This window comes from Capricornis sumatraensis, chromosome 8 (assembly GCF_032405125.1).
Source record: "Capricornis sumatraensis isolate serow.1 chromosome 8, serow.2, whole genome shotgun sequence".
Classification (NCBI taxonomy): domain Eukaryota; kingdom Metazoa; phylum Chordata; class Mammalia; order Artiodactyla; family Bovidae; genus Capricornis; species Capricornis sumatraensis.
In genome coordinates this window covers 3,082,237-3,103,587 of record NC_091076.1, presented here as the reverse complement: position 1 = coordinate 3,103,587, position 21,351 = coordinate 3,082,237, and the positions used below count along the sequence as shown (strand labels likewise).

Sequence of the window (21,351 nt, the reverse complement as noted above, 5' to 3'; positions counted from 1 at the left end):
ACTGAGTTAAAGGAGACAGACCCCGAGAGCACACTCCTCTCCTAGGGGGCCAGACGTCCTGCAATCGGCAAGGCCCCCAGCCAAGGCGAGCGGAAGCTCCGCTCGCCCCTCAGCTCCGCCCATTGCCCCCGCCCCAGCCTCCCAGGCCCCTCTCCCCCCCATAATTGACCCTCCGGCCGCCAAGAGACACATGTGCCTCCTCCAGGGGCAAGCACCTCAAATGACAGGACCCACGGCTCCCCTGAGAACACGGTGTTTTCACAGGACGAATCCAAACCCAAAAGAGACAACAGCTCAGGAGGTGGTGTCTGCCGAGGGGGGATCTCGGACGTGGGCTTCCCTCCCTCCCTGCCATCCGTTCCCACCTCCTGGGGGATGTGACCCCGGGCGTCCCCCGGCGGGAGGCCCACATCCTCACTTCCCCTCCTCCAGGCCCAGGAGGCCCACATCCTCACTGCCCCTCCTCCAGGCCCAGGCAGCCTCTAGCACAGGGGTGCCTGAGGGCAGCCCACCCCACCTGCCGAGGCCTGCTGCGCCCACTGGGAGCTCTAGTGCCAGCACTATAGCCTCCAGCCCGAAGGGCAGGTGCCCAGTGACAACACTGCCAGGGGAGGGGTGACTCCTTCTGGAACCTTCCGCGGTGAAGCCCTGGAGACCCAGAGTCAGTCACTGGCGAGGTCCATGCTGGGTCCCCCCACCCGCATCCTTCATGTCCCCTGAGCAGCTCAGCCCCCCTCCCGCCCCCGCCCAGAAAAATGCCATCCACAGCCCAGTGTCACTGCAGACAATCGTGGCCCTCGGCTCCTACGGACTCTGCAAACACAGCAACGTGGGTTTCGGGGTTGTTCACAGCCCTTGCTGGGGGAGCTGGGGGGCCCAGGTCGTGACATTCCCGGCAGAAGCAACTGCTTCGGCCAAGAAGGCAAAGAAGGAAGGCAGGACCTTTCTGGAAAACACTGGGTCTTGCCCGCGTTCCATCCTTTCTACTGCCTGAGGGTGTGGGAGGCCCTGCTGAGCCCACTTCACAGATGAGCAAACAGAGGCTTGGTGAGCAGGGTCGCAGAGGCCCGCCACCCCCGGCTCACACCACAGGAGGGATTCGGGTGCTCCTCCAGACTGAGCGGACGCGCCAGAACTTAACGATAGGCGCGCCAGGCTGGGGCGGGCCCACCTCTGCACTTCCGCACCCCTCCGCCCGCAGTGGGTGTATGCATCACCCTGCTGAGATGGGCAGGTGTGTAAGGCGAGGGTGTTGAAGGGAAAGACAGGTAGCCCGAGAAGCAGTCAAAGTCAGTGCAATGTACAGGCCGAGCGTGAGAACGAACATCAGAGCCTCTTCCCTGACCTCCTCTCTCCCAAACCCCTCCATCCGCATGGAGGCCCTCACTTCCAGCCCTGCACCACCGGGCTCTCTGATTGGCTGGCTTTGGAGGGACTCAGCCAATGGAAGGGCGGGAGGACGGAGGGGCAGGTACCTCTTCTGCGCATCCTCCGTGACTCTGCCCAGCTCTCCGTGCCCTCCCCTGCGGGCAAACACAGTCTCCTCTCTGTGCCCTCTGTCCACTAAAGACGCTTCATCGGAGCCACGAGGTGGGTTCTGTTTCTGCCACGACCACAGCCGACACTCCCCCAGCCCCGCTACTGAAGGGGGATCTCGGAAACGTGTGCCTCATGCAAGGACATCGGGCCCTTGGCTGGGCCACCCGCGCTCAGAAAGCCCCTGGTCCCAGGCTCTATAGGGAGCCCGGGCTGGGGGACACCTGGAGCACCCATGGTCCTATGGAGGGGCGCTCGTCCAGTACCCCAGTCCCGCCCACTGGCTGGCAGGTGAGGGCAGCCCCGCGCACCTGGTGGATTTCGTGCCAGCCATTCTCGTCTTTGCAGCTCACGGCCGCGTGCTCGTGGAGCAGCAGCTCACAGCAGCAGGGGTCGCCCCCGACCACCGCCGTATGATACAGTGGGGTCAGGCCGTAGCTGTCCTTGTAATCTGGGGATGCACCAAGCTCCAAGAGGGTCTGAAAAAAAAAAAACAAACCCCAAACGTGAGGTCACTGGTCTCATGGCCCCTTCTGCAGGAGTGAATCAATCAAGAAGGAAGAGGAGGGTCATGCTCCCCACTCCCAGGTCAAGGTGACCATTAGCCCCGGGTTCCTGTAGTTTTCCTGGCCTCCTGGAACTGAAATAGCACCTGGTGCCAGGCACACACACACGCTTACACACCCAGGGGATGGAGGCATCCTGCACAGGTCACCCTCGGGCACTACCTGCTGCCCGGCTGACCCCTGTGGACCAGTGGAGAGTAAGGGGGGAGATGACATTTGCAGGGAAGAGCTGTACCCTTGAATAAAGGTACAGTGTAAACCATCTCTGTGCGCGTCCTGTGCGAAATGAGCCAGAGTCCTCATAAACACTTGATTTCCAAGGAAGCCACCTGAACAAGGGCAGCTGCTATGAAGTTAAGAAATCTGCTTTATAGAAGAGCATCACCTGCGGGTCCTCCGCCCCCAGCAGTGGGTCCCCTCTCCTCCTCGCCCCGACAAAGAAAAAGGGCCGGTGGCCTGAGCCCCGCTGTCCTGCGCTCCACGGCATGGCACAGAGCCTGGGCTGGTAGAGCGTGCCTGAATAACAGTGTGGGGAGTGATGGGGCTGAGGCCCACCCCCCGCCCCCCAGCATCAGCTCCCAGTGTCTATGGAGGGAGGCGGGTTTGAGCTGAAAATACAAGCCCTTCGGCTGAAACAGAAGGAAAAGATCACTTTTTGTGATCAGCTTGCTCTTCCAAGCTCCAGTGGGAACACGACTTTGGGGTCACCCTGGGGTGGCTGTTGTGGGGCAGGAAGGGGTTCGGGGCAGACGCAGGGGGCCGGGCGAGGGGGCGTCCCCATGTGGGGTGGGCCCCGTGCTACCTTCAGGGCCAGCAGGTTCCTGGTGCGGGCGGCTTTATGCAGAGCTGTCATCCCATCCTTGGCGCGGAAGTCTAGGTGGGCCCCGCCGTTCCGGAGGGCCTTGATCATCTCCGCGGGGTCGTCCAGCTGAGCGGCCAAGGTCAGGGGAGTCTCTAGGGGCCCAAACACACATGCACTAGAACTAGCCAAGTCAGATCATCCCCACGGCTGAGTTCAAACATCCCAAACAGCTTGACGAACTGACACCCCAGAGTAACACTGCCCCCATCCACCTGCCGACCCCAAGCGTCTACACAGCTCCAGCCTGGCTCTGGCAACCCTAGAGACGATGGCGGTGACTCTCACGGTCACGTGCAAACCAAAACGGGAGCAGAGGCAACATTCAACGTCATCGCTTCGTGGGCCCTGAGTCCAAGAAGCAGCCTCTGCCCTCGGCACAGAGAATCCCACAGCCCCAGCCGACGCCTCCCTACAGGAGGAACCACAGGTCAGGTAGGGCTGCAGGTAAAGATGCAAAGGAAGGGACTTCCCTGGGGGTCCAGTGGTTAAGACTCCACGCTTCCACTGCTGGGGTCGCGGGCTCAATCATTGGTTGGGGAGCTAAGATCCCACATGAGGCAGGGTGCAGCCCGAAAGCAAAACATAAATAAAAACAAAATTTAAAGACTGGAAAGGCAGACGCCCGCCTTTCTCATGACAGTTTCACGACATCTACAGGCACCTTGGGAGACGCCAGGGGTTGAGCTGAAGGGAAACAAACGTGGGTTAAGACACAGGCTCATGCCCCCCAGGGGTCTCCACTGAGCCAGCACAGAGACCCCGACCGTCATCATGATGGGAGGGGACCAACACAAACAAGGACCAATCTACAAAAGCCCGGGGACAGAAGACTGAAGTCAGCCTGCATGGGGACAAGGTCAGGAAGGGGCCCCACACTGGGCAGGTGGACCAGTCTGCAGGGGGCTGTGGCTGAGGACGAGTCTTTGTCATCAGACGGCTCTGCTCAGCGTCCCTCGAGTTCCCACCATCACCCCTGTTGAACAGACTGCATGACTGATGTGGCTAATTTGAGAGACTCTTAACTTACAGTAAAGGGCAAAGAGTAATACGACAACATGCAGGTTCCCCTGAAACACTGATAGTTAATAATGAGTCGTTCTAGCCTCAAGCAAGTTTGCAGAGTAAGAGAAGTGGGTTATCACCCAGGGGGCAGAATTCCCTTCGGACCACCTGTCACCATCACAGCACCCGTCACCATCACAGCACCCGGTACCCTGAGAAAAGGCACCTTCATCACAAATTCAGATTGACGACTCCCTTCTATTTGTAATTCCGACACTGATCTATCCACACATGGGGGGGATAGATCAATAGTTTGGGGGGCTTTTAAAATGCACTGCTGGAATCCCTCTGTGCCTTGATTTTTCGTGGTGAGACCCATGGGTTTAACCTCCTCCTTGTAACTTGTCTGCAGAAGGCAAGACACACCCCAGAGTGTGTGAACACACAACTTATGTGTTGTCTTCCGAGGGAAATGGTATGACGCTCACAAATGCCACAGACATATCCTTGCTGTAAATGTACCAGAGGCACCCTCTCAAGCAGAGATATTTAAATGAAGGAGTTTTCTGGGACAACTAAAGGACTGTGGCAACAGTGGGGACATTCCCTACACAAAAAAATCAGCAAGGCAAGAAAGTCAGGACTTGGAGAGGGTGTTGGGAATGCAGACCGGCTGGGATCCCGGGCAGCGGTGTGGATACAGGGTCGACGGGCAGAGAGAAAGAGACTCAGAGAGAGACCCCCGGCCACCCCAAATGGGAGAGGGAGGGCCAGGCCCTCGCTGTCTCACCCCAGCCACGCCCGGCAGAGAAAGGACGCCGCGGGGGTTGTGGGTGACCGGGGAAGGGCGTAAGGATGGGTTGTCAGGAGCCGCCGGCAGCCACCCTCCAAAGTCAAGCCTCTTACAGCAGCTCCTCGTGACTGAGTGCACATCCGTGCTGACAGAGCCCAAGGCAAGGCCAACCTTCCAAACAATTCGGGCTTTCCTTTCTTATTGACGGTCTGCACTTGGCCGACGCCGAAGCCAGGCGGTCCAAAGGAGAAAGCTTTTGTTTCTGTGGCACTGTTTTCACAGCTGACAACCTCAATGCCACTTTACACGGAGAACACTGTCTAAGAGGGAGGTGCTGGCAAATGGTGACATTCCTAATTATAGAGCCCTCTGTGGGGCCAGCGCTGGGCGCGCAGGCAGGTGGAGGGGAGCAGACACCCTGTCGGGGGCTGCGTGCCTCCTGCACGAGACGGAACCTCAGCCCTTGGACGCCATTCAGGGACAATGAGTAACACATCATGTCCTAAGAATTTCAGAGGCCCTCACCGACCGACACCGCAGATTCGGCACGCTCAGGCCCAGCCAGGACCCACCCTGGCGAGGTCAGGAGAGCCCCCAGCTTAGACTCCCGTTCCGGAAGGGGGCATCCAGTGAGACCCCATGTGGGCGGACGGGAGCAGCAAGTAGGGTCTCATCACCAGCTCACTCGTGCGGCCCTTACTGGACTACACTGTCTATAACCGCGTATCATGATCCCGCCTCCAGCACACTTGGGAACGGCAATCAACTGGCACCCTAGTTCTTTGAAAATGTTTCTGCTTTGGCGTTTTGAAATTTTCTAAGTTTTAAAAAATGCACCGGAACCTCCATGAATATAACCTCACAGGGGACCAGTCTCTCTCATCTTTGGAGGTGACTTTGAAGACAGCATCCCCTCTAAACCTACAAACTGCCTGATGGGATTCTGGCTCCAGGAATGACTGGGACGTGCTTTGAAAGGCAGATTCTCGGCTGTGAGCATGGGAGGCGCCTACAAGCCCAGGAGGAGGACACCAACTACAGGGCTTCCGGTCCGTCTGGAGGTGGGGTGAGGCCGGGCGGGTGGAAGGCAAGCCACAGGACGCTGTGCAGGCGCGGGACAGCTGCCAACCCCCGCAGCTGGGAGTGTGCGCCAGCCCCGGTTCAGGGGGCACAGCCAGGACCTCAGAAGGATGGGAGCCTGGTGAGAACCTCCCACAGGGGCAGCGTCGTCCAGCTCTGCTCCCCAAAAGCCTGGGCAGCCTCCAGCACGTGTCCCAAACCTTCCAGGCCTCAGTTTCCACACCTATGTTACTGCCGTTTAGTCACCAAGTCATGTCTGACTCTTGGCCATCCCAAGGGCTGTAGCCCGCCAGGGTCCTCTGCCAATGGGATTTCCCAGGCCAGAATACTGGAATGGGTTGCTATTTCCTCCTCCAGGGGATCTTCCTAACCCAGGGATCAAACCTGCATCTCCTGGTTGGCAGGCAGATTCTTTACCAGTGAGCCACCTGGGCAGCCCTCCTACACCAATACGATGGGAATCACAGTAGGACCAGCACCTCATGGGGCTCTGGGAGGATCAGATGCCACAGCTGATGCCAGGGCAGTGCTTGGCCCACAGTCAGAGTTTCTCCAGGGGATTTGGCTAGAAAGCGTTTTACTTTCTTTATTATTGTTTGACAAACACAGACAGCATATTAAAAGCAGAGACATTACTTTGCCAACAAAGGTCCGTCTAGTCAAAGCTATGGTTTTTCCAGTAGTCAGGTATGGATGTGAGAGTTGGACCGTAATGAAGGCTGAGCACCAAAGAACTGATACTTTCAAACTGTGGTGTTGGAGAAGACTCTTGCAAGTCCCTTGGACTGCAAGGAGATTAAACCAGTCAACCCTAAAGGAAATCAACCCTGAATATTCATTGAAGGGACTGATGCTGAAGCTGAAACTCCAGTACTTTGGCCACCTGATGGGAAGAGCCAGCTCATTGGAAAAGACCCTGAAGCTGGGAAAGATTGAAGGCAGGAGGAGAAGGGGGCAACAGAGGATGAAACGGTTGGATGGCATCACCGACTCAATAGACATGACTTTGAGCAAACTCTGGGAGATGGTGAAGGACAGGGAAGCCTGGCATGCTGCAAGCCTGGCATGCTGAAGGACAGGGAAGCCTGGCAAAGAGTTGGACACGACTGAGCGACTGAATAACACTGGGTTTTTTTCAGTATTTTTTAAAACCTATGCAATGCCTTTATTATTATATAACCATAAGAGTAATTTCTAAAATGAACCATGAAGCCAATGCTTATTCCCACGTCCCCCCGCCCCCTGGACAGGCACAAAACCTACGAGACTTTCTTTCCTTTCTCAGCGAGAGACAGTCATGGTGTCCCAGGACACAGACCAAGTGAAACGAACATTCCCAGACCTAGTAAGTGATCCACCCTGTGTGGGGACAGCAGCTGCCCCAGCGGGGAGGACCAGGTGTGTCTCCTCGCACTCCCACAGGACAGACGGCTACACAGACAGGCAGGGAGGTGGGTGGACGGGTAGGCGGGTACACCTGAGGGTGGGAGGGAGGGACGGGTAAAGCAAAGTGCCGGCCGACGGTACACAGACAGAGATGCCACACACGTGCACAGCTAAGAATGAGTGGAACAGAACAACAGGGGACTAGTATTTGGTCGCCAGGTAGACTGAAGGAATATAAACCATGCACTCAAGTTACCTCTGTAAATAATTAACGCATCACTGGATATAAAACCCATTACTGAGTGGCTCCTAATTGAGAGATCACGCCCACCTCGTTCCATGGCCCGTTTGCCTTCTGCAGTTCAACACAGGCCAGCAAAGCCTGACCTTAGGGTGGAACCACTTGAGTTCCAGCCTGGGCTCGGCTATGACTTTGACAGAAACCTTGACCCCTACAGGCCGTGGGTTCCCCATCTGTTTTGCAAAGCTCCGCCCACGGGAAGGGTCACAGGAAGTCATGGCTTTGAACATGCTTCACCTGAGTGGGCAGTGACAGGACAGGTAAGAATCATGGTACCAGTTTAACCTGGAAATTGAGTCCCCAAAACACTCCCAAGAGGAACAGTATTCCAGTGGACTCGGGGTCTCTGCCTTCGGTCACATTCATGCAACCTCACTGTCCTAAAACAATGCATTTGGTTAAAACTCGCATCTCTAAATCACAACACATCCCTTCTAAGACATGCTGAAATTTTGCCACCCAAATGCAGAATGGCAGACAATGACCCAGGACACCTTCCCATCTGAGACTGTGGCTGCCAAACCTGGGGAGAAGTAGCCTAGAATGTTCTAGAAGTCCCCACAATGCAGTTGTCTCCTTGGAAGGGGAGACCTGAGAAACTCATACAATCAAAAAAGCAGAGAGTTGGGGGCAACACTCCTGGCCTTACCCTTCTGCCCGTATCTCTCCTCCACGTCAGCAAAACTCTGACACGGCCCCAAAAGTCACAACATCACAGGGGGACGTGTCCACATTTCCGTGATGAATCCAGGGACCTCAGCGACTCCTCAAAACTCCCCAGGACCAGCGAGAGGAAACGTGGGATTGAGGCAGCCCCTGCTCATCCCCGAGAGCAATGGTTCTCAGACTTTGGAGGGCACGCGCGCCACTCAGAAGGCTCGTTAACGCAAAGGGTACTGGCTCCGCTCCCAGAAATGGTGCGATGGGACTGACGGGCTGAGAAACCGCAGCTCTAGGAGTGACTCTGGTGAGCCAAGGGCACACTCTGCTGGAGGACATGGCTTCCCAGACTCAGCTACACAGTGACATCATGGGTTCCCACCTCAGACACTAATGTAACCACTGTGGTGCATGACCCAAGAATTAGGGTGGTACAACCTCCCCAAGTGCCTTTTAGCCTGCAGCTGAGTCTGAGACCCTCTGCTCTGAACTCCTGCTAACCGTCAAACACTGGAGGCAACCAAAATGCCCTTCGGGAAGTGGACAGGGTAAGCAAAACTAGAAAATCTGTACAGCGAATTACTATTTAGTGACTAAAAAGAAAAGTGTATCAAGTCCTAAAAAGATACAGCTCAATCTTATATGCGTGTTGCTAAGCAAAAGGAGCCAGTCTGGAAAAGCTACGTGTTGCATGATTCCAATTACAAGACATTCTGGAAAACTCAAAACTATGAGGATGCTAAACCAATCCTCATAGTTGCCAGGGGTTGCCAGGTTGCCCGGGGTTCTAAACAGAGGCAGGACTGAACAGGCAAAAAGCTCAGGGGATTTTTTTTTTAAAGTTGCAAAACCATTCTGTATGATTCTGTAATGGTGAATACGAGAATCAAACATCTGTCAAAACCATAAACTCTACAAAGAGGGATGCTCAAGGTATGCAAATTTTTAAAATAAAGCTTAAAAGTTCATTTAGGAGATGTGGGATCCCAGGATGGAATGCAGACTGTGACAAAAGAGTCGAATTGTATTAAAAACGTAAAAAACCACATCACTGGAGGAGCGGGAATCAACTGCTGACCTTGGGTGACTGCGGGAGTGAGCAAAGGCAAAAAGAGCGTCACACAAGTGCGGTTCTCCAGTGGGTGAAGCTGTCTTCCAGTGTGGGGTGCTGGTCAACAACCTAGAGCCACTGTCTCTCTACTCTGGGAAAGAGCAGTTTAACACAGAGACGGCTGAGAACAGAGCCAGGGTTCTCACCACCTGCATGGGCTGTGACAGAAAAGGGATGGGGACTGGAACGATCCTTACGGTGACCGATGAGGACTGGGGACGTCAGTATGAATTCAGGGTTGGTCTACTCTAGACTCAGAGGGGTACACATGGAAACCGCCCTGTATCTGTTCACGAACAAGTGCACACACATGTATCTGCTTGCTCCTTCCTCTGAGAAAGCGCACAAGCAACGACTCCCCAGAGGCGATGAGCACACGCAGCGCCCAATCTTGGTCTCTAAGACCACCCTCCCAGGGCTGCTAACGGCGCAGCAGAGTGCACGGCTAGAGCAGGAAACACACAGGATGAGCCTGGAGCACCTTCTGGGGCCCAGGAGCAAGAGAGTGGCGTGAGGAGAAGACGAGGAAGGAGAAGGAAGGAGGGTGCAGGAGGGAGGAGGAGGAGGAGAAGAATCCACGCGGACACAGGGGCCAAATGCAGGAGCCCCCGGAGGTCAAGGCTGGAGGCGTCTGAACAACAGAATGCATAAAGCAGCATCGTGCGTGCGTGTGCGCTAAGCTGCTTCCGTCGTGTCTGACTCTTCGCAACCCCATGGACTGCCAGGCGCCTCATCCCACAGGGCTGTCCAGGCAAGAACACTGGAGTGGGTTGCCCCTCCTCCAGGGGCCCTTCCCAACCCGGGGATCGGACCCACATCTCTTATGTCTCCCGCACTGGCAGGCGGGTTCTTTAGCAAATGCACCACCAGGGAAGCCCAAGTGGTATTGTATTATAACTCAAATTATAAATTAAATATCCTTGCGTCCACACTGGTAAAAATAAATGAATGGGAGAGAGGAGACAAATTTCATCTGCTGAAGAACTCCACACCCAGCCAGGGGAGCAAGGGCCACATCCCAGTGACGAGTGTGCCCTTGATACAATGTGATGAGATGTGGTCCGCCTCTGCGACCTTCCTCCCAAACCTTCATGCCCCCGTCTAATCATGACCCAAACGTCAGACAAACCTCCACAGAGGGACATGCACAAAACACCTGACCGGCTCTCAAAGGTCATTGAAAACAAGGAAAGCCCTGCAAAGCGTCATAAGGGGGCCTACAGAGACAGGAGGAAAGGCTGTCATGAGGGACCCAGAAACGGAAGGAGGACATTCAGCAACTACCAAGGAAAGACGAGCAACGTACGGGTCTCCAGACCACCTGCAGTCCTTTCTGAAACACGGCAGGTTACAAACAAGAAAAAGTCGGCAAGGATCGCAGGTGCCGTTGCAGCTCTCACTTGAATGCAGGTCTCTCTGAACCAGAAACCACACCTGGCAAGCCACACGCACCCAGATGCCGTCGGGGTCACGGCTCGGGGGCCCTCAAGTGGCCTCCACCGGCCCCGGTACTTGCTGCATCTCAGACCCTCTGCGGACTGGTGTTTACGAGGTCCCAGGACCGTGTCCTCAAGGTGCTGTTACTGCCGGGGAAATTTCACCGGACTCATTCAGGGGCGAGGACGAGACGGCAGCATACAGGCTGAAGGGCCACCATCGTTAAATCAGGACCCACTGCCGGAGGCACCTTCTAATTGGGCCGTGTGGGAGCTGGGCAGGGGCGCGTGGCAGCGCTGGGCACGTCTTGGCCCAGATGATGAGCTACCACCGCCTGGAAGCTAATGTCATCACTGGAGCTCAGAAATGAGGCCGGGACTCTCCACGGGGGCTCTGCAAAACCAGCCCAATCAATGTATATTCAATTTCTACTTCTCATCAAGATTCTCCCAGGGCTGAGAGACGTTTCTAGCTTTATTACGGCCCTGTCTTCGCTGTGTCTGGGCTAACTTTCAAGTTTGGGAAGACAGCACAAAATAAAAGCCTGAAGTTTTGCTCCAGTTGTTAGTTTCACTTCCTTTTCAGGGCTCGAAACACCATCCTTCTCGTCCCAGAGGTTCCCACCAAAGCAGGAGATGAGCCAAGGTCCTGCTGGATGAGTCCGCTTCTTTTGGCTACTCTCACTGTCATCTAATCAAATTTCCATCCGAATGGGGACCAGACGGTCGGAATAACCTGAGCTGCTTTGTTTTAATTGACAGGCTGCTCCTCCAGGATTTAATTATCTCTGGTGCATCCCTTAGTCCAGAAGTGCCGTTTTGCCCTGCGCGGGCCCCCATGCCCAGCCCGGGGGCGCCCCCAGGACATGCAGCCCACGTGCAGGGAGGTAGCACGCGTGTTGTGAGCTTCACTGCGCCTCGTGTGCTCGGGAAGGAAGCCACTTCCAGCTCTCTGCTCCGGGAGTGCAGTCTGGTCCTCAGTCGGGCTCTGCCTCTCGGCGGCTGGCTTTTGAGGAAGCCGTAGATCTCAGCTAGGAGCCGCCAGGACCCAGGCTCACCCTGGGATCATCAGAGCTGCGGAGGACAACCGCGCAGCATCTGGAATAAAGCGTGGGGGCGGGGCAGGGTGCGGCCCTGCCTCCCCGGGGCTACAGTAGATGATTCGCTCCAGGAGCTCCGAGACTCTACCTAAAGCCCACACTCTAGAGCTCGTCCTCCACAACGAGAGAAGCCACTGCAATGAGAAGTCCACACACCCCAACGGGGGAGCAGCCCCCGCTCACGGCAACTGGGGAAAGTCCAGGCGCAGCCACGAAGACCCAGCACAGCCGAAATTAAATAAAGAAGTAATTTTTTTAAAAATGGCCCTAAGAACACTGACTTAAAAAAAAAAAAACAAAACACCAAAACCCCACTGTGTTTGATCACTGTCAGACTTGTCCACACAGAAGCCTGCACGGATGTTCATAGCAAATTTCATCACTAACACCTGGAGGCCACCAAGGTGCTCTTCCGTAGGTGGATGGATAAAAGCTGTGGTGCACCAGCCGGTGGAACGTTCTTTGGAACGAAACAGGCACGAACAGGGAGGGAAGGGCTGGGAGGGAAGGGCTGGGTGCGTGGGACCGGAAGAGGCAGACGGTCACAGACAGGACGGGAGAGCAAGGTCTCGGTGCACAGCACGGGGAGCTGCCGCTGTGTTCCACATCTTGGGATAAGCCATCACGGAAAAGAGTATAAAAAAAGAAATGTCTCTATGTGCAAAACTGAGTCACTTCGCTGGAGAGCAGAGTTTGGCACAACATTGTAAATTGACTATAATAAAAAAATGAGCTATCAAACCACGAAAAGACGCGGATGAAATGTAAATGCCTATGACTGAGTGAAACAAGCCAGTCTGAAAAGGCCACACAGTGATTCCAACTACACGACATTCTGGGAAAAGCTGAACTATGGATTCAGTGGGAAGAACAGTGGTTGCCAGGGGTTAGTGGGAAGGAGGGATGAACAGGCAGAGCTCAGAGGATTTTTCGGGCAGTAAAGCTGAGCTCTGCTTGGTGGTGAATACGCGTCCTTACACGCTTGCCTACGGAATGTATGATAGCGAGGGAACCCTGATGTGAAGGTGGATTTGAGTGAACATTAGCGCATCACCGCTGGCTCATCAGTGGCCACGCTGATGTCAGGCGCTAGCCGTGCAGGAGCCTGGGGGTGGTTAAACAGAACCCCTGTTCCTTACATTCAGTATTCTGTAAACCTAAAACTACTCTAAAAAATAAAGTCTAAGGTGGCTCACACAGTAAAGAATCTGCCTGCAATGTAGGAGACCCGGGTTCGATCCCTGGGTTGAGAAGATGTCTTGGAGAAGGGAATGGCAACCCACTCCAGTGTTCTTGCCTGGAGAATCCCACGGACAGAGGAGCCTGGCAGGCTACGGTCCACGGGGGCCACAGAGAGTGGGACACAACTGAGCGACTGACACCCTCACTTTCAGGGGGAAGGGGAAGCTCTGCTGTACAGAGACTAGTGGCTGCAAGAAGGGAAACTGATGTAGGAAGGCACCATTTGGCAGCCTCCACGTGAGAGCTGTTCAGTAATTCTGCTTTAAATGTTGCAAGTGAAAATAAATAAAAATTTATAATTTATCTACGCAGACTCCTCCCAGAAACCACCCACCCCAAATCCTCTGATTACTGTTAATTATCGGGTGAGACCCGGGAATGTACCGAAACAGAACTGCCTGCCCAGGAGGTGGGGTCCTGCCCCTGCTCCCCCACCTGCAGGCAGGGGAGTCTCAGCCTTTGCTGGAGCCCCTGCTCTAAAGTCTGTGCTGTGTCAGGTGCTAGTTTACATGGATCTGAGGGGAAAACGGGTTTCTCAGAGTTGGCTCTTCCGGCTCAGTGAGTCCAGAGGCCGTCACTACGGGGCTGGTTCAGGAAACCCCAGCGTTTATTTGACCCAGTGCCAGCTTCTCCGTGGGCTGCTGCCGGCGGATCGAGCCTTTTTCAATTTCGGGGGAGAGTAGGGAGTATCATCCTGTGTCTTACTCCGTCCTGGGTCCCCGAGGCTCCAATCCATCTGCTCTCTCGATGGCCCCATCCATCATCACAAGGACGAAATGTTTTGTTTTTTTTTTTTGGTTTGGTTGCTTTTTTTAACCTGTATTTATTTCTGGCTGGGTCTCCGTTGCCGGGCGTGGGCTTTCTCCAGCTCTCGAGTGTGGGCTTCTCAATGCCGTGGCCTCTCTCTTCACAGAGCACAGGCTCTAAGGCACAAAGGCTTCAGAAGCCGTGGCCCACGGGCTTGGCTGCTCCGCAGCATGTGGGGTCTTCCCAGACCAGGGATCAAACCTGTGTCCCCTGCAGCAGCAGGCAGATTCTTAACTGTCGGACCACCAAAGAAATCCAAGGGCAGCATTTTAAACTCCAGCGGGAGGCCAAGAGCATGCCCCCTGACCCCGGTTTGGAAGCAATCTGGGGTCTACGCTGACGTGTTAGAAGCTCCGTTACGGTCAGCTCTGGAATAACAGTCACTTCAAACTCTTGGAATCCTGAGACGCTGGCGGGCTTGGTTCACGGTGGGAAGGAACCAGTGGGAGGGGTGGTGCTCGGCCCAGAGAACCATCAGGAAACAGCCGCGGATGCAGCCAGGTCAAGAGGGGCCAAAGGACACCCAAGGAGAGAAGCCAAGTCAGGAACCACAGACTGCAGGACTGGCTCAGGCCTGTGACTGTTCCTGGAGGCTCAGGTTCCCGCTCAAGAACCCACGGACCATCTGTGGTCCAAGGCTCAGTGCCGGGAACCACGTCACCGTGATGGACCAAACCCCCACACCCCGCCACGAGCTGGGCACCAGCCTAGATGGCCAGGCTCAGAGGAGCAGCCCACTAACCACGGGGCCAGAACCAGCACGTGCTCACTGCTTGCCCCCCAACCCCAGCCTGGTGCTCAGACCCAGGGAGTCAGAACCTCTGGTGCCCACCCCTGCTGCCCCTGCGGATGGAATGCCCAGCCCTGCCTCCCCCCGCTCCCCGTCTAGACTCTTCACAGAGGCCACTCCCCCACCTGCCGCCTGGGACACGCCCTTCTCCCCAGCCCCGGGGCCTCATCTCACCAACCCTGCCCTGGGAAGGTCAGCCCCCTGCAGGCATGGCACAGCTTCCTCCTCCAGGGGTCCCCACCCATAGGGCCTCCCCTCAGCCTCGTGCCCACATCACCCATCAGGACGGCCGAGAGCCCGGCTTGTTCATGTTGCCCCCCGCCCCAGCACACAGACCCCCGGGTTCCCCGTCTCACCACGTCTGCTGGGCTGGTAACCTGCTCACCTTCAGCCAGGCCTCTGCACTCACCCCCGGCTGGGCCTGCGATCTCCTGACCCCTCCAAGTGCCCTGGCATCTGTCCCCTGGCATCTCAGTCACTGCAGGTGCGTCACTGAGGGGCCGGCAGCCCTGCATTCACACTGCGCAGCTAACTTTAGGGGACAGGAGTTAACGGTGGTCACAGCACGGCCACCTGTGCGTGGACGGGGACCGCCACGGCCGGAGGAGCACAGGGGTGGGTCCTGCCCAGCGTCAGGGGTCAGAGGAGCCCCCACAGTGACGAGAAAGCTCCCTTCCTCAGCGGACAAACACACCTGCTGCAGGTTCAGGTACTCTGAGGGCCACGTGTGTATGTGACGTTGACATGGGGTGGGCGGGCTGCCCCCTCCCAGGAGGAGAGGGGAGGGAGGCCCTGCTCACTGAGTCCAAGACGAACAACCCTCTGCTCAGCATTGCCCACCTGCCGGGGGGAAGGGGGGAGCCCTCAGTTGCCATGGAGACCCTCACCTGAGCTGCTCTCGGCTCTCACAACAGCCTCACTTCCGCTGGTTGAGTTCATGTGTCCCGTGGGCACAGGGCTCTCCCTGGGGCGGTGCTGCCTCCCCCCAGGGGACACTGCATAACGTCTGGAGACATCTTTGGTGGCCACAGCTGGTGGGGGCGTTCCTGGCATTTGTGGGTGAAAGCCAAGGAGGCCAGAAGCATCCCACGATGCACAGGACAGCCCCCGGCATGAAGAGCTGCCCGGCCCCTGACGGAATATTATTCAGCCATGAAAAGAGAAGGAGATCCCACTGTTTGCAAGGATGCAGATGGACCGTGAGGGTGTGACGCTATGGTGAAAGAAGTCAGACGGAGAGAGACAAACACTGAACAATCTCACTGACATGTGGAGCCTAAAACAACGGGACTCAGAGACATGAGGCAGACTGGGGGCTGCCCCGGGCAGGAGGCGGGGGTGGGCAGAACAGGAGGAGGGCAGCAAGGGTCCAGACTGCCAGCTGCAAGATAAGTGTGTGCCATGGATGCCGTGGGCAGCCTGGGGACTATGGTCAACCACGCTGCGTTGTCAGGAGGCCCCTGAGAGTCCAGGGGTCAGGACCCACGTTCCCCATGCAGAGGACACAGACTGCACCCCTGGCTGGGGGACTAAGATCCCACGTGCCACATGGCATTGTACAGCTCAGAAAAAAAAATGCTCTGTGTATTTAAAAAGGGCTAAGAAAGCAGATCGGCTTCCCCTGGTGGCTCAGTGGTAAAGAATCTGCCTGCCGACAAAGCAGAAGCAGGCTCGATCCCTGGGTCGGGAAGATCCCCTGGAGAAGGAAATGGCAACCCACTCAGTATCTTGCCTGGAGAAGTCCATGGACAAAGGAGCCTGGAGGGCTACAGTCCATGAGGTCGCAAAGAACCTGGACTTAGTGATTGAAGAACAAGGAGAGAATAGCTCCTAAAAGTTCTCATCATAAGAAAAAAAAAAGTGGAACTTTGGGTGGGGCTGGATATTAACTCGATGTGTTGCGGTGATCACTCCCCAGTGTATCCACAAACTAAATCCTTATACCACACACTGAAAATAACGCAAGGTTTTCTGTCAACTGCTTAGCCGTAAAACCGGAAACCAAAGAGAAAAGAGAAGATTAAATAAAAGTGCCCATTTGGAACTGGCAAGAAATAGAAAGGCTCGTCCAGCCCCAAGGTCAGCAGGGCGGAGGATGGCGGCCTGCACGGGTCTACCCCACACGTGATCCGAGGCCCCGCACACAGAGGCTTGGTTTCCAGCGGGGGGAGCAAGACACCTGTGAGTGCACACCTGTCTTCCAGGGCAGGAGACAGCAACTCTGTGTTACCCACTCATTCACTCACTCAACTCAGGTCCACACCGAGCCCCTTCCACCTGCCAGGTGCTGGCCACCTGCTGGCAACTCCGGGTACAACACAGGCCCTCGGAGCGGGGAGAACACGTGTTTAAGACCCAGTAAAGGCTGATGCTGCCCGTGGAGTCTGAACCACAGCATCGCCTCTTCTCTCTGAGCCCACGCTTCAGGGGGCTTTCCCCAAGTCTCTCCAACCAGCCCTACCTCCAGTCTCCAGGTCGTGGAAATTCGGATCCAGGCCTCGGTCCAGCATCTTGACGATCTTCTCCACTGACCGATGCTGGATGTGATCCATGCATTTTTTCAAATTGTTCTGGAGAGAAAAGTAAAAGTGGTTTTATGGAGAAACGTCTTTATAGACCACGGGAAGGCTCCTTATGGGGCACATGCTGGCCTCCTCTACAGGGAAGAGAGCCACCCCTCGATGGGGCCCCACTGCAGACTCCAGGCTCACTGGGTAGCGTCATTCTGTGGCTGGAACCTCAGGGCCAAGCTCAGAGCCCAGGACATGGAAAATGCCATCAGCCCACCCTGGATGAATGTTCTAGAACCCCCCCCCCCACCGATTTCTGTCCTTGCCTAATGTCACAGGACGTTTCTTCACTTTCAGAAGGCTGAGCATCCTGGACCTGAAAACAACACTTTCCAGGGCGCATCCCAGGTCTTCCGACTTCATTCCTGGTGAGCTAGTCCCAGGGATTGGTATTTGTGCTTCTTAATCTCTAAAGCAGCAAGCTCAGTGGGGAGCAAAAGGGCACAGCTCACTAGGCTTAATCCAAGCAAGTCAAGGTGAAGGAGACAGTCACTCCTCAAGAGATCAGAATGACTGGGGGCTCAGCCCTGATGGGGCCGCCCAGCCACACCTGCAGGGAAATGACGATCATCCGTCTGTCGGGCAGACAGCCCGGCTGTTTGATCATAATCGCGGAATCCGAGATAGCTCTATCGGATGAACCTAATGCTCTCACTGGCCAGCCCTCCACCTCTACTCCACACCCTTCCTCCCCAAACACCCCGAAGCCCCTGGACCCTTCAGCTCAGGGACACAGGCTAGATCTCCACCTGCACGCTTTCTGTACAATGTGGGAATAAAAATTCACAAATAGCCAAAGGCAGAGGGCACACTTGGTTACACTGAACACCTTCACTGCTATTTACTAACCGACATTATTTTAAAGGCACAAATACATTTTCATCACTTTCGTCTACACACTGGAGGGTAATTAAAAAACCAAAAGTGCCCACACTTGGAGTTTAAACACCCCTGTGCGGGTGGATCCCAGGGCTGGGCAGAGAAAATCCAAGAGCAGCCTGACTGTCCTGTGCCTGAAAACCGCCAGCGCTGAAAGCACTGTGGGGACGTGCCAAGGGGGTAGAGAGCCAGGCAGAAGGGCCACCAGCCACGTCTGGACAACTTGAGCACAAAAATAGCGCAATAGGCGGGCGACAACCCACTGAACATGATGAAAATCCTCACGACCTTCCTGATACGAATGGGGGACAAAACACAAACAAGGGGGACCCCGTAGGGCGGGGAGGCCCCCTGTGTGCTTGTGGCTCCGGGTGAGCTCACCTGGGCAGGTCAGGGCCAGCTCGGGGAAGCCATCAGGCAACAACTGGACGCTGGCCTTCCCTGAGCGCCGCAGGAGATGCTCTGGGCTCCCTGGGGAGGGGCGGGGCGGGAAAGGGCATCCCTGGGCATCACACTGCGTCCTCTGTGCTGGGCGAGGTGCCCGCCACATGCTCCAGCTCCAGTGCACCCTGGACACGCACAGCATCCCTGGCAGGGCGCGGCCGTGTCTGCAAAGCAGCCCACGGATCTTTGCTAACCCTCTCCTTCTCCCCTGCCGCCCTTGCGCAGCGGTCTGGCCTCTGAGCAGCTTATGGAAACAGCACTTTAATTACAAGGGTGGCAGCAGCAGATACCTACTGCAGCGCTGTCCCCTGTCTGGGCAGCAACAGCTCAGAGGGAATGGCCACCCCTCCTTCCAGAAACACCGGGGGGCAGTGAGCAGAAAGCAGGGTCCCAGGCTCCTCTTTCTCAGTGACATTACTTCCCTTTTGCACAGGTATCTACCAAGCCTGCCTCACATGGGAGGAGACGTCGGCGGTGTTTAACCGCGCTCTGGCGACTGCAGGGGCCTCTTTAGCCCCAACATCTGCCGGGAAGAAGAACCACTGTCCAAGAACCGCCCGCATCTCTGAAGACGAGGCCGCAGGAACGACAGCTCGAGCTGACACACACACTCCTCGCTTACCTTCGTGTGCAGCTTGGCCAGCTGTTTCTCGTCCAGGTTTGTCTGCCTATACACCCGCTTCTTGTAGCGAAACTGACACAGACAAAGAAGCAAGGGGGGAAAAAAAGAAAAGAAAACCAGGTAAGTATTTCACACGGCTGGCCACAGAGAGCAGAAGCCGGCCTCTTCCGTGGCTATCTCACCCATGGCAGGGGCTCCCGAGCAAACCCTGCGGCGTTAAATAAACCGTTTGTATTCGAAGCGCAGAGACTGCAATGGCGCACGAGTACCTTCTGCAGAGATGCTGCTGGGAGGCCACTAAGAGAAACACGGGCAACCGGAGGGACGAGCGCCCGGGAGCCTGGGGTTCCCTGCTCGCCTCTGCCTCCTCTGCCAGCGAGCCAGTCTCCCTGCTGCCGGTGAGGCACCAAACCGGGACCTACTTCTCACATTGGCCAGGCCCCCAGCATCGGCCACCTTTATTAAACACACATTAGAAGGCCGAAGAATTGATGCCTTCAAATTGTGGCACTGGAGAAGACTCTTGCGAGTCCCTTGGACAGCAAGGAGATCCAACCAGTCCATCCTAAAGGAAATCAACCCTGCATATTCACTGGAAGGACTGAAGCTGAAGCTCCAACCCTTTGGCCACCGGATAGGAAGAGACAGCTCATTGGGAAAGATCCCGATGCTGGGAAAGATTGTGGGTAGGAGAAGAAGGGGGCAGCCGAGGATGAGATGGTTGGAAGGCACCACCAACTCAACAGACATGAGTTTGAGCAAGCTCCGGGAGATGAAGGACAGGGAAGCCTGGCGTGCTGCAGTCCATGGGGTCACAGACAGTCGGACACGACTGAGCGCCTGAACGGCAACAGAAGCCCCAGCCTGGTGAAGCCTCCTGCCTGCAGCCTCCGCCTGGGACCTCTGAGCTCAGCCTTGCTCCCTCACACGTCAGTGCCTCCGCTAACCTGCAGGAGACAGGAACAGGGGGCACACCCTGGGCAGGTGCAATGGTGTGCCCAGAAGGGAACAGTGGGGTTGCACGCCGCTGCTGAATCCCCAGCAACCCCGCCTGACGCCCACCTCCTCCCAGGTGCCCCGGCCGCCCTAGGGTGGGTTTGGGAAGATGCTGGCAGCTTGGGCATCACTAGGTTCCTAGGTCGAAACATGGCTCCAATTCCAGCCCCACCACTGTCCCAGGGTAACCAAAAGTGGGGTCCAGCTGCTCGCCACTCAAGCCAATCAAGAGGCCAGGTTGGTGGAAAGGGGAGTTTGTCTGATTTTGGATGCTGGCAACCGGGGGTGGGGGCCAGGTGCCTCTTCAAAGGCGGACTCCCCTCCCCAACAGTCAGTGGGCAAGAGCTTTCACCGACGGAGGGAGGGGGCTGCAGGCACAGCTCTGACAGGTATCTTGAAATTGGTCATTGGTGGTCTGACCAACATCATGTTGGTTGTTTTAGGTACAGCTAGTCTTTAGTTCCAGGGTAGGTTTGTTCCCATTTCTTTGAGGCCAGTTCCCAGAATTGTGGTAGCTTATGTCACGGCTGGGCTTCCCAGGCAGTGCTAGTGACCCAGAACCCACCTGCCAGTGCAGGTGATGTAAGAGACGTGGGTTCGATCCCTGGGTCAGGAAGGAGGGCGTGGCAACCCACTCCAGTACTCTTGCCTGGAGAATTCCACGGACAGAGGAGCCTGGCGGGCTATAGACGAGGGTCACGAAGAGTCAGACGTGACTGAAATCTTAGTACACACACGTGCAAGGATGCATGTCACAACTACAGACTGGTCATCGTGTAGTTAGCTTCTTCCACCCGGTAGGGGTTTCCGTCCCTAAAAGACAGCTCCCGGGACGTGGCTCAGAATAATACCCGTGGTCCTTGCTGCTGCTGCTGCTGCTGAGTCGCTTCAGTCGTGTCCGACTCTGTGCGACCCCATAAATGGCAGCCCACAGGCTCCCCCGTCCCTGGGATTCTCCAGGTAAGAACACTGGAATGGGTTGCCATTTACCTTCTCCAATGCATGAAAGTGAAAAGTGAAACTGAAGTTGCTCAGTCGTGTCCGACTCTTAGCGACCCCATGGACTGCAGCCCACCAGGCTCCTCCACCCATGGGATTTTCCAGGCAAGAGCACTGGAGTAGGGGGCCATCGCCCTCTCCACTATGGTCCTTGAGGAAGAACTGAAAG

General features: G+C 56.1%; 1 protein-coding gene across 1 annotated transcript in view; it reads right to left on the bottom strand.

Annotated features, from left to right (window-relative positions):
• SHANK2 (SH3 and multiple ankyrin repeat domains 2) overlaps window positions 1–21,351 on the bottom strand; it is a 466,522-nt gene that overhangs the window by 419,063 nt on the left and 26,108 nt on the right. The window contains exons 4-7 of the mRNA XM_068976951.1: window positions 19,188–19,259; window positions 17,134–17,242; window positions 2,905–3,056; window positions 1,848–2,015 (exon numbers count right to left, since the gene is read on the bottom strand). Coding sequence (XP_068833052.1) covers window positions 1,848–2,015; window positions 2,905–3,056; window positions 17,134–17,242; window positions 19,188–19,259 — 501 coding nt within the window. The remainder of the gene's footprint in view (window positions 1–1,847; window positions 2,016–2,904; window positions 3,057–17,133; window positions 17,243–19,187; window positions 19,260–21,351) is intronic.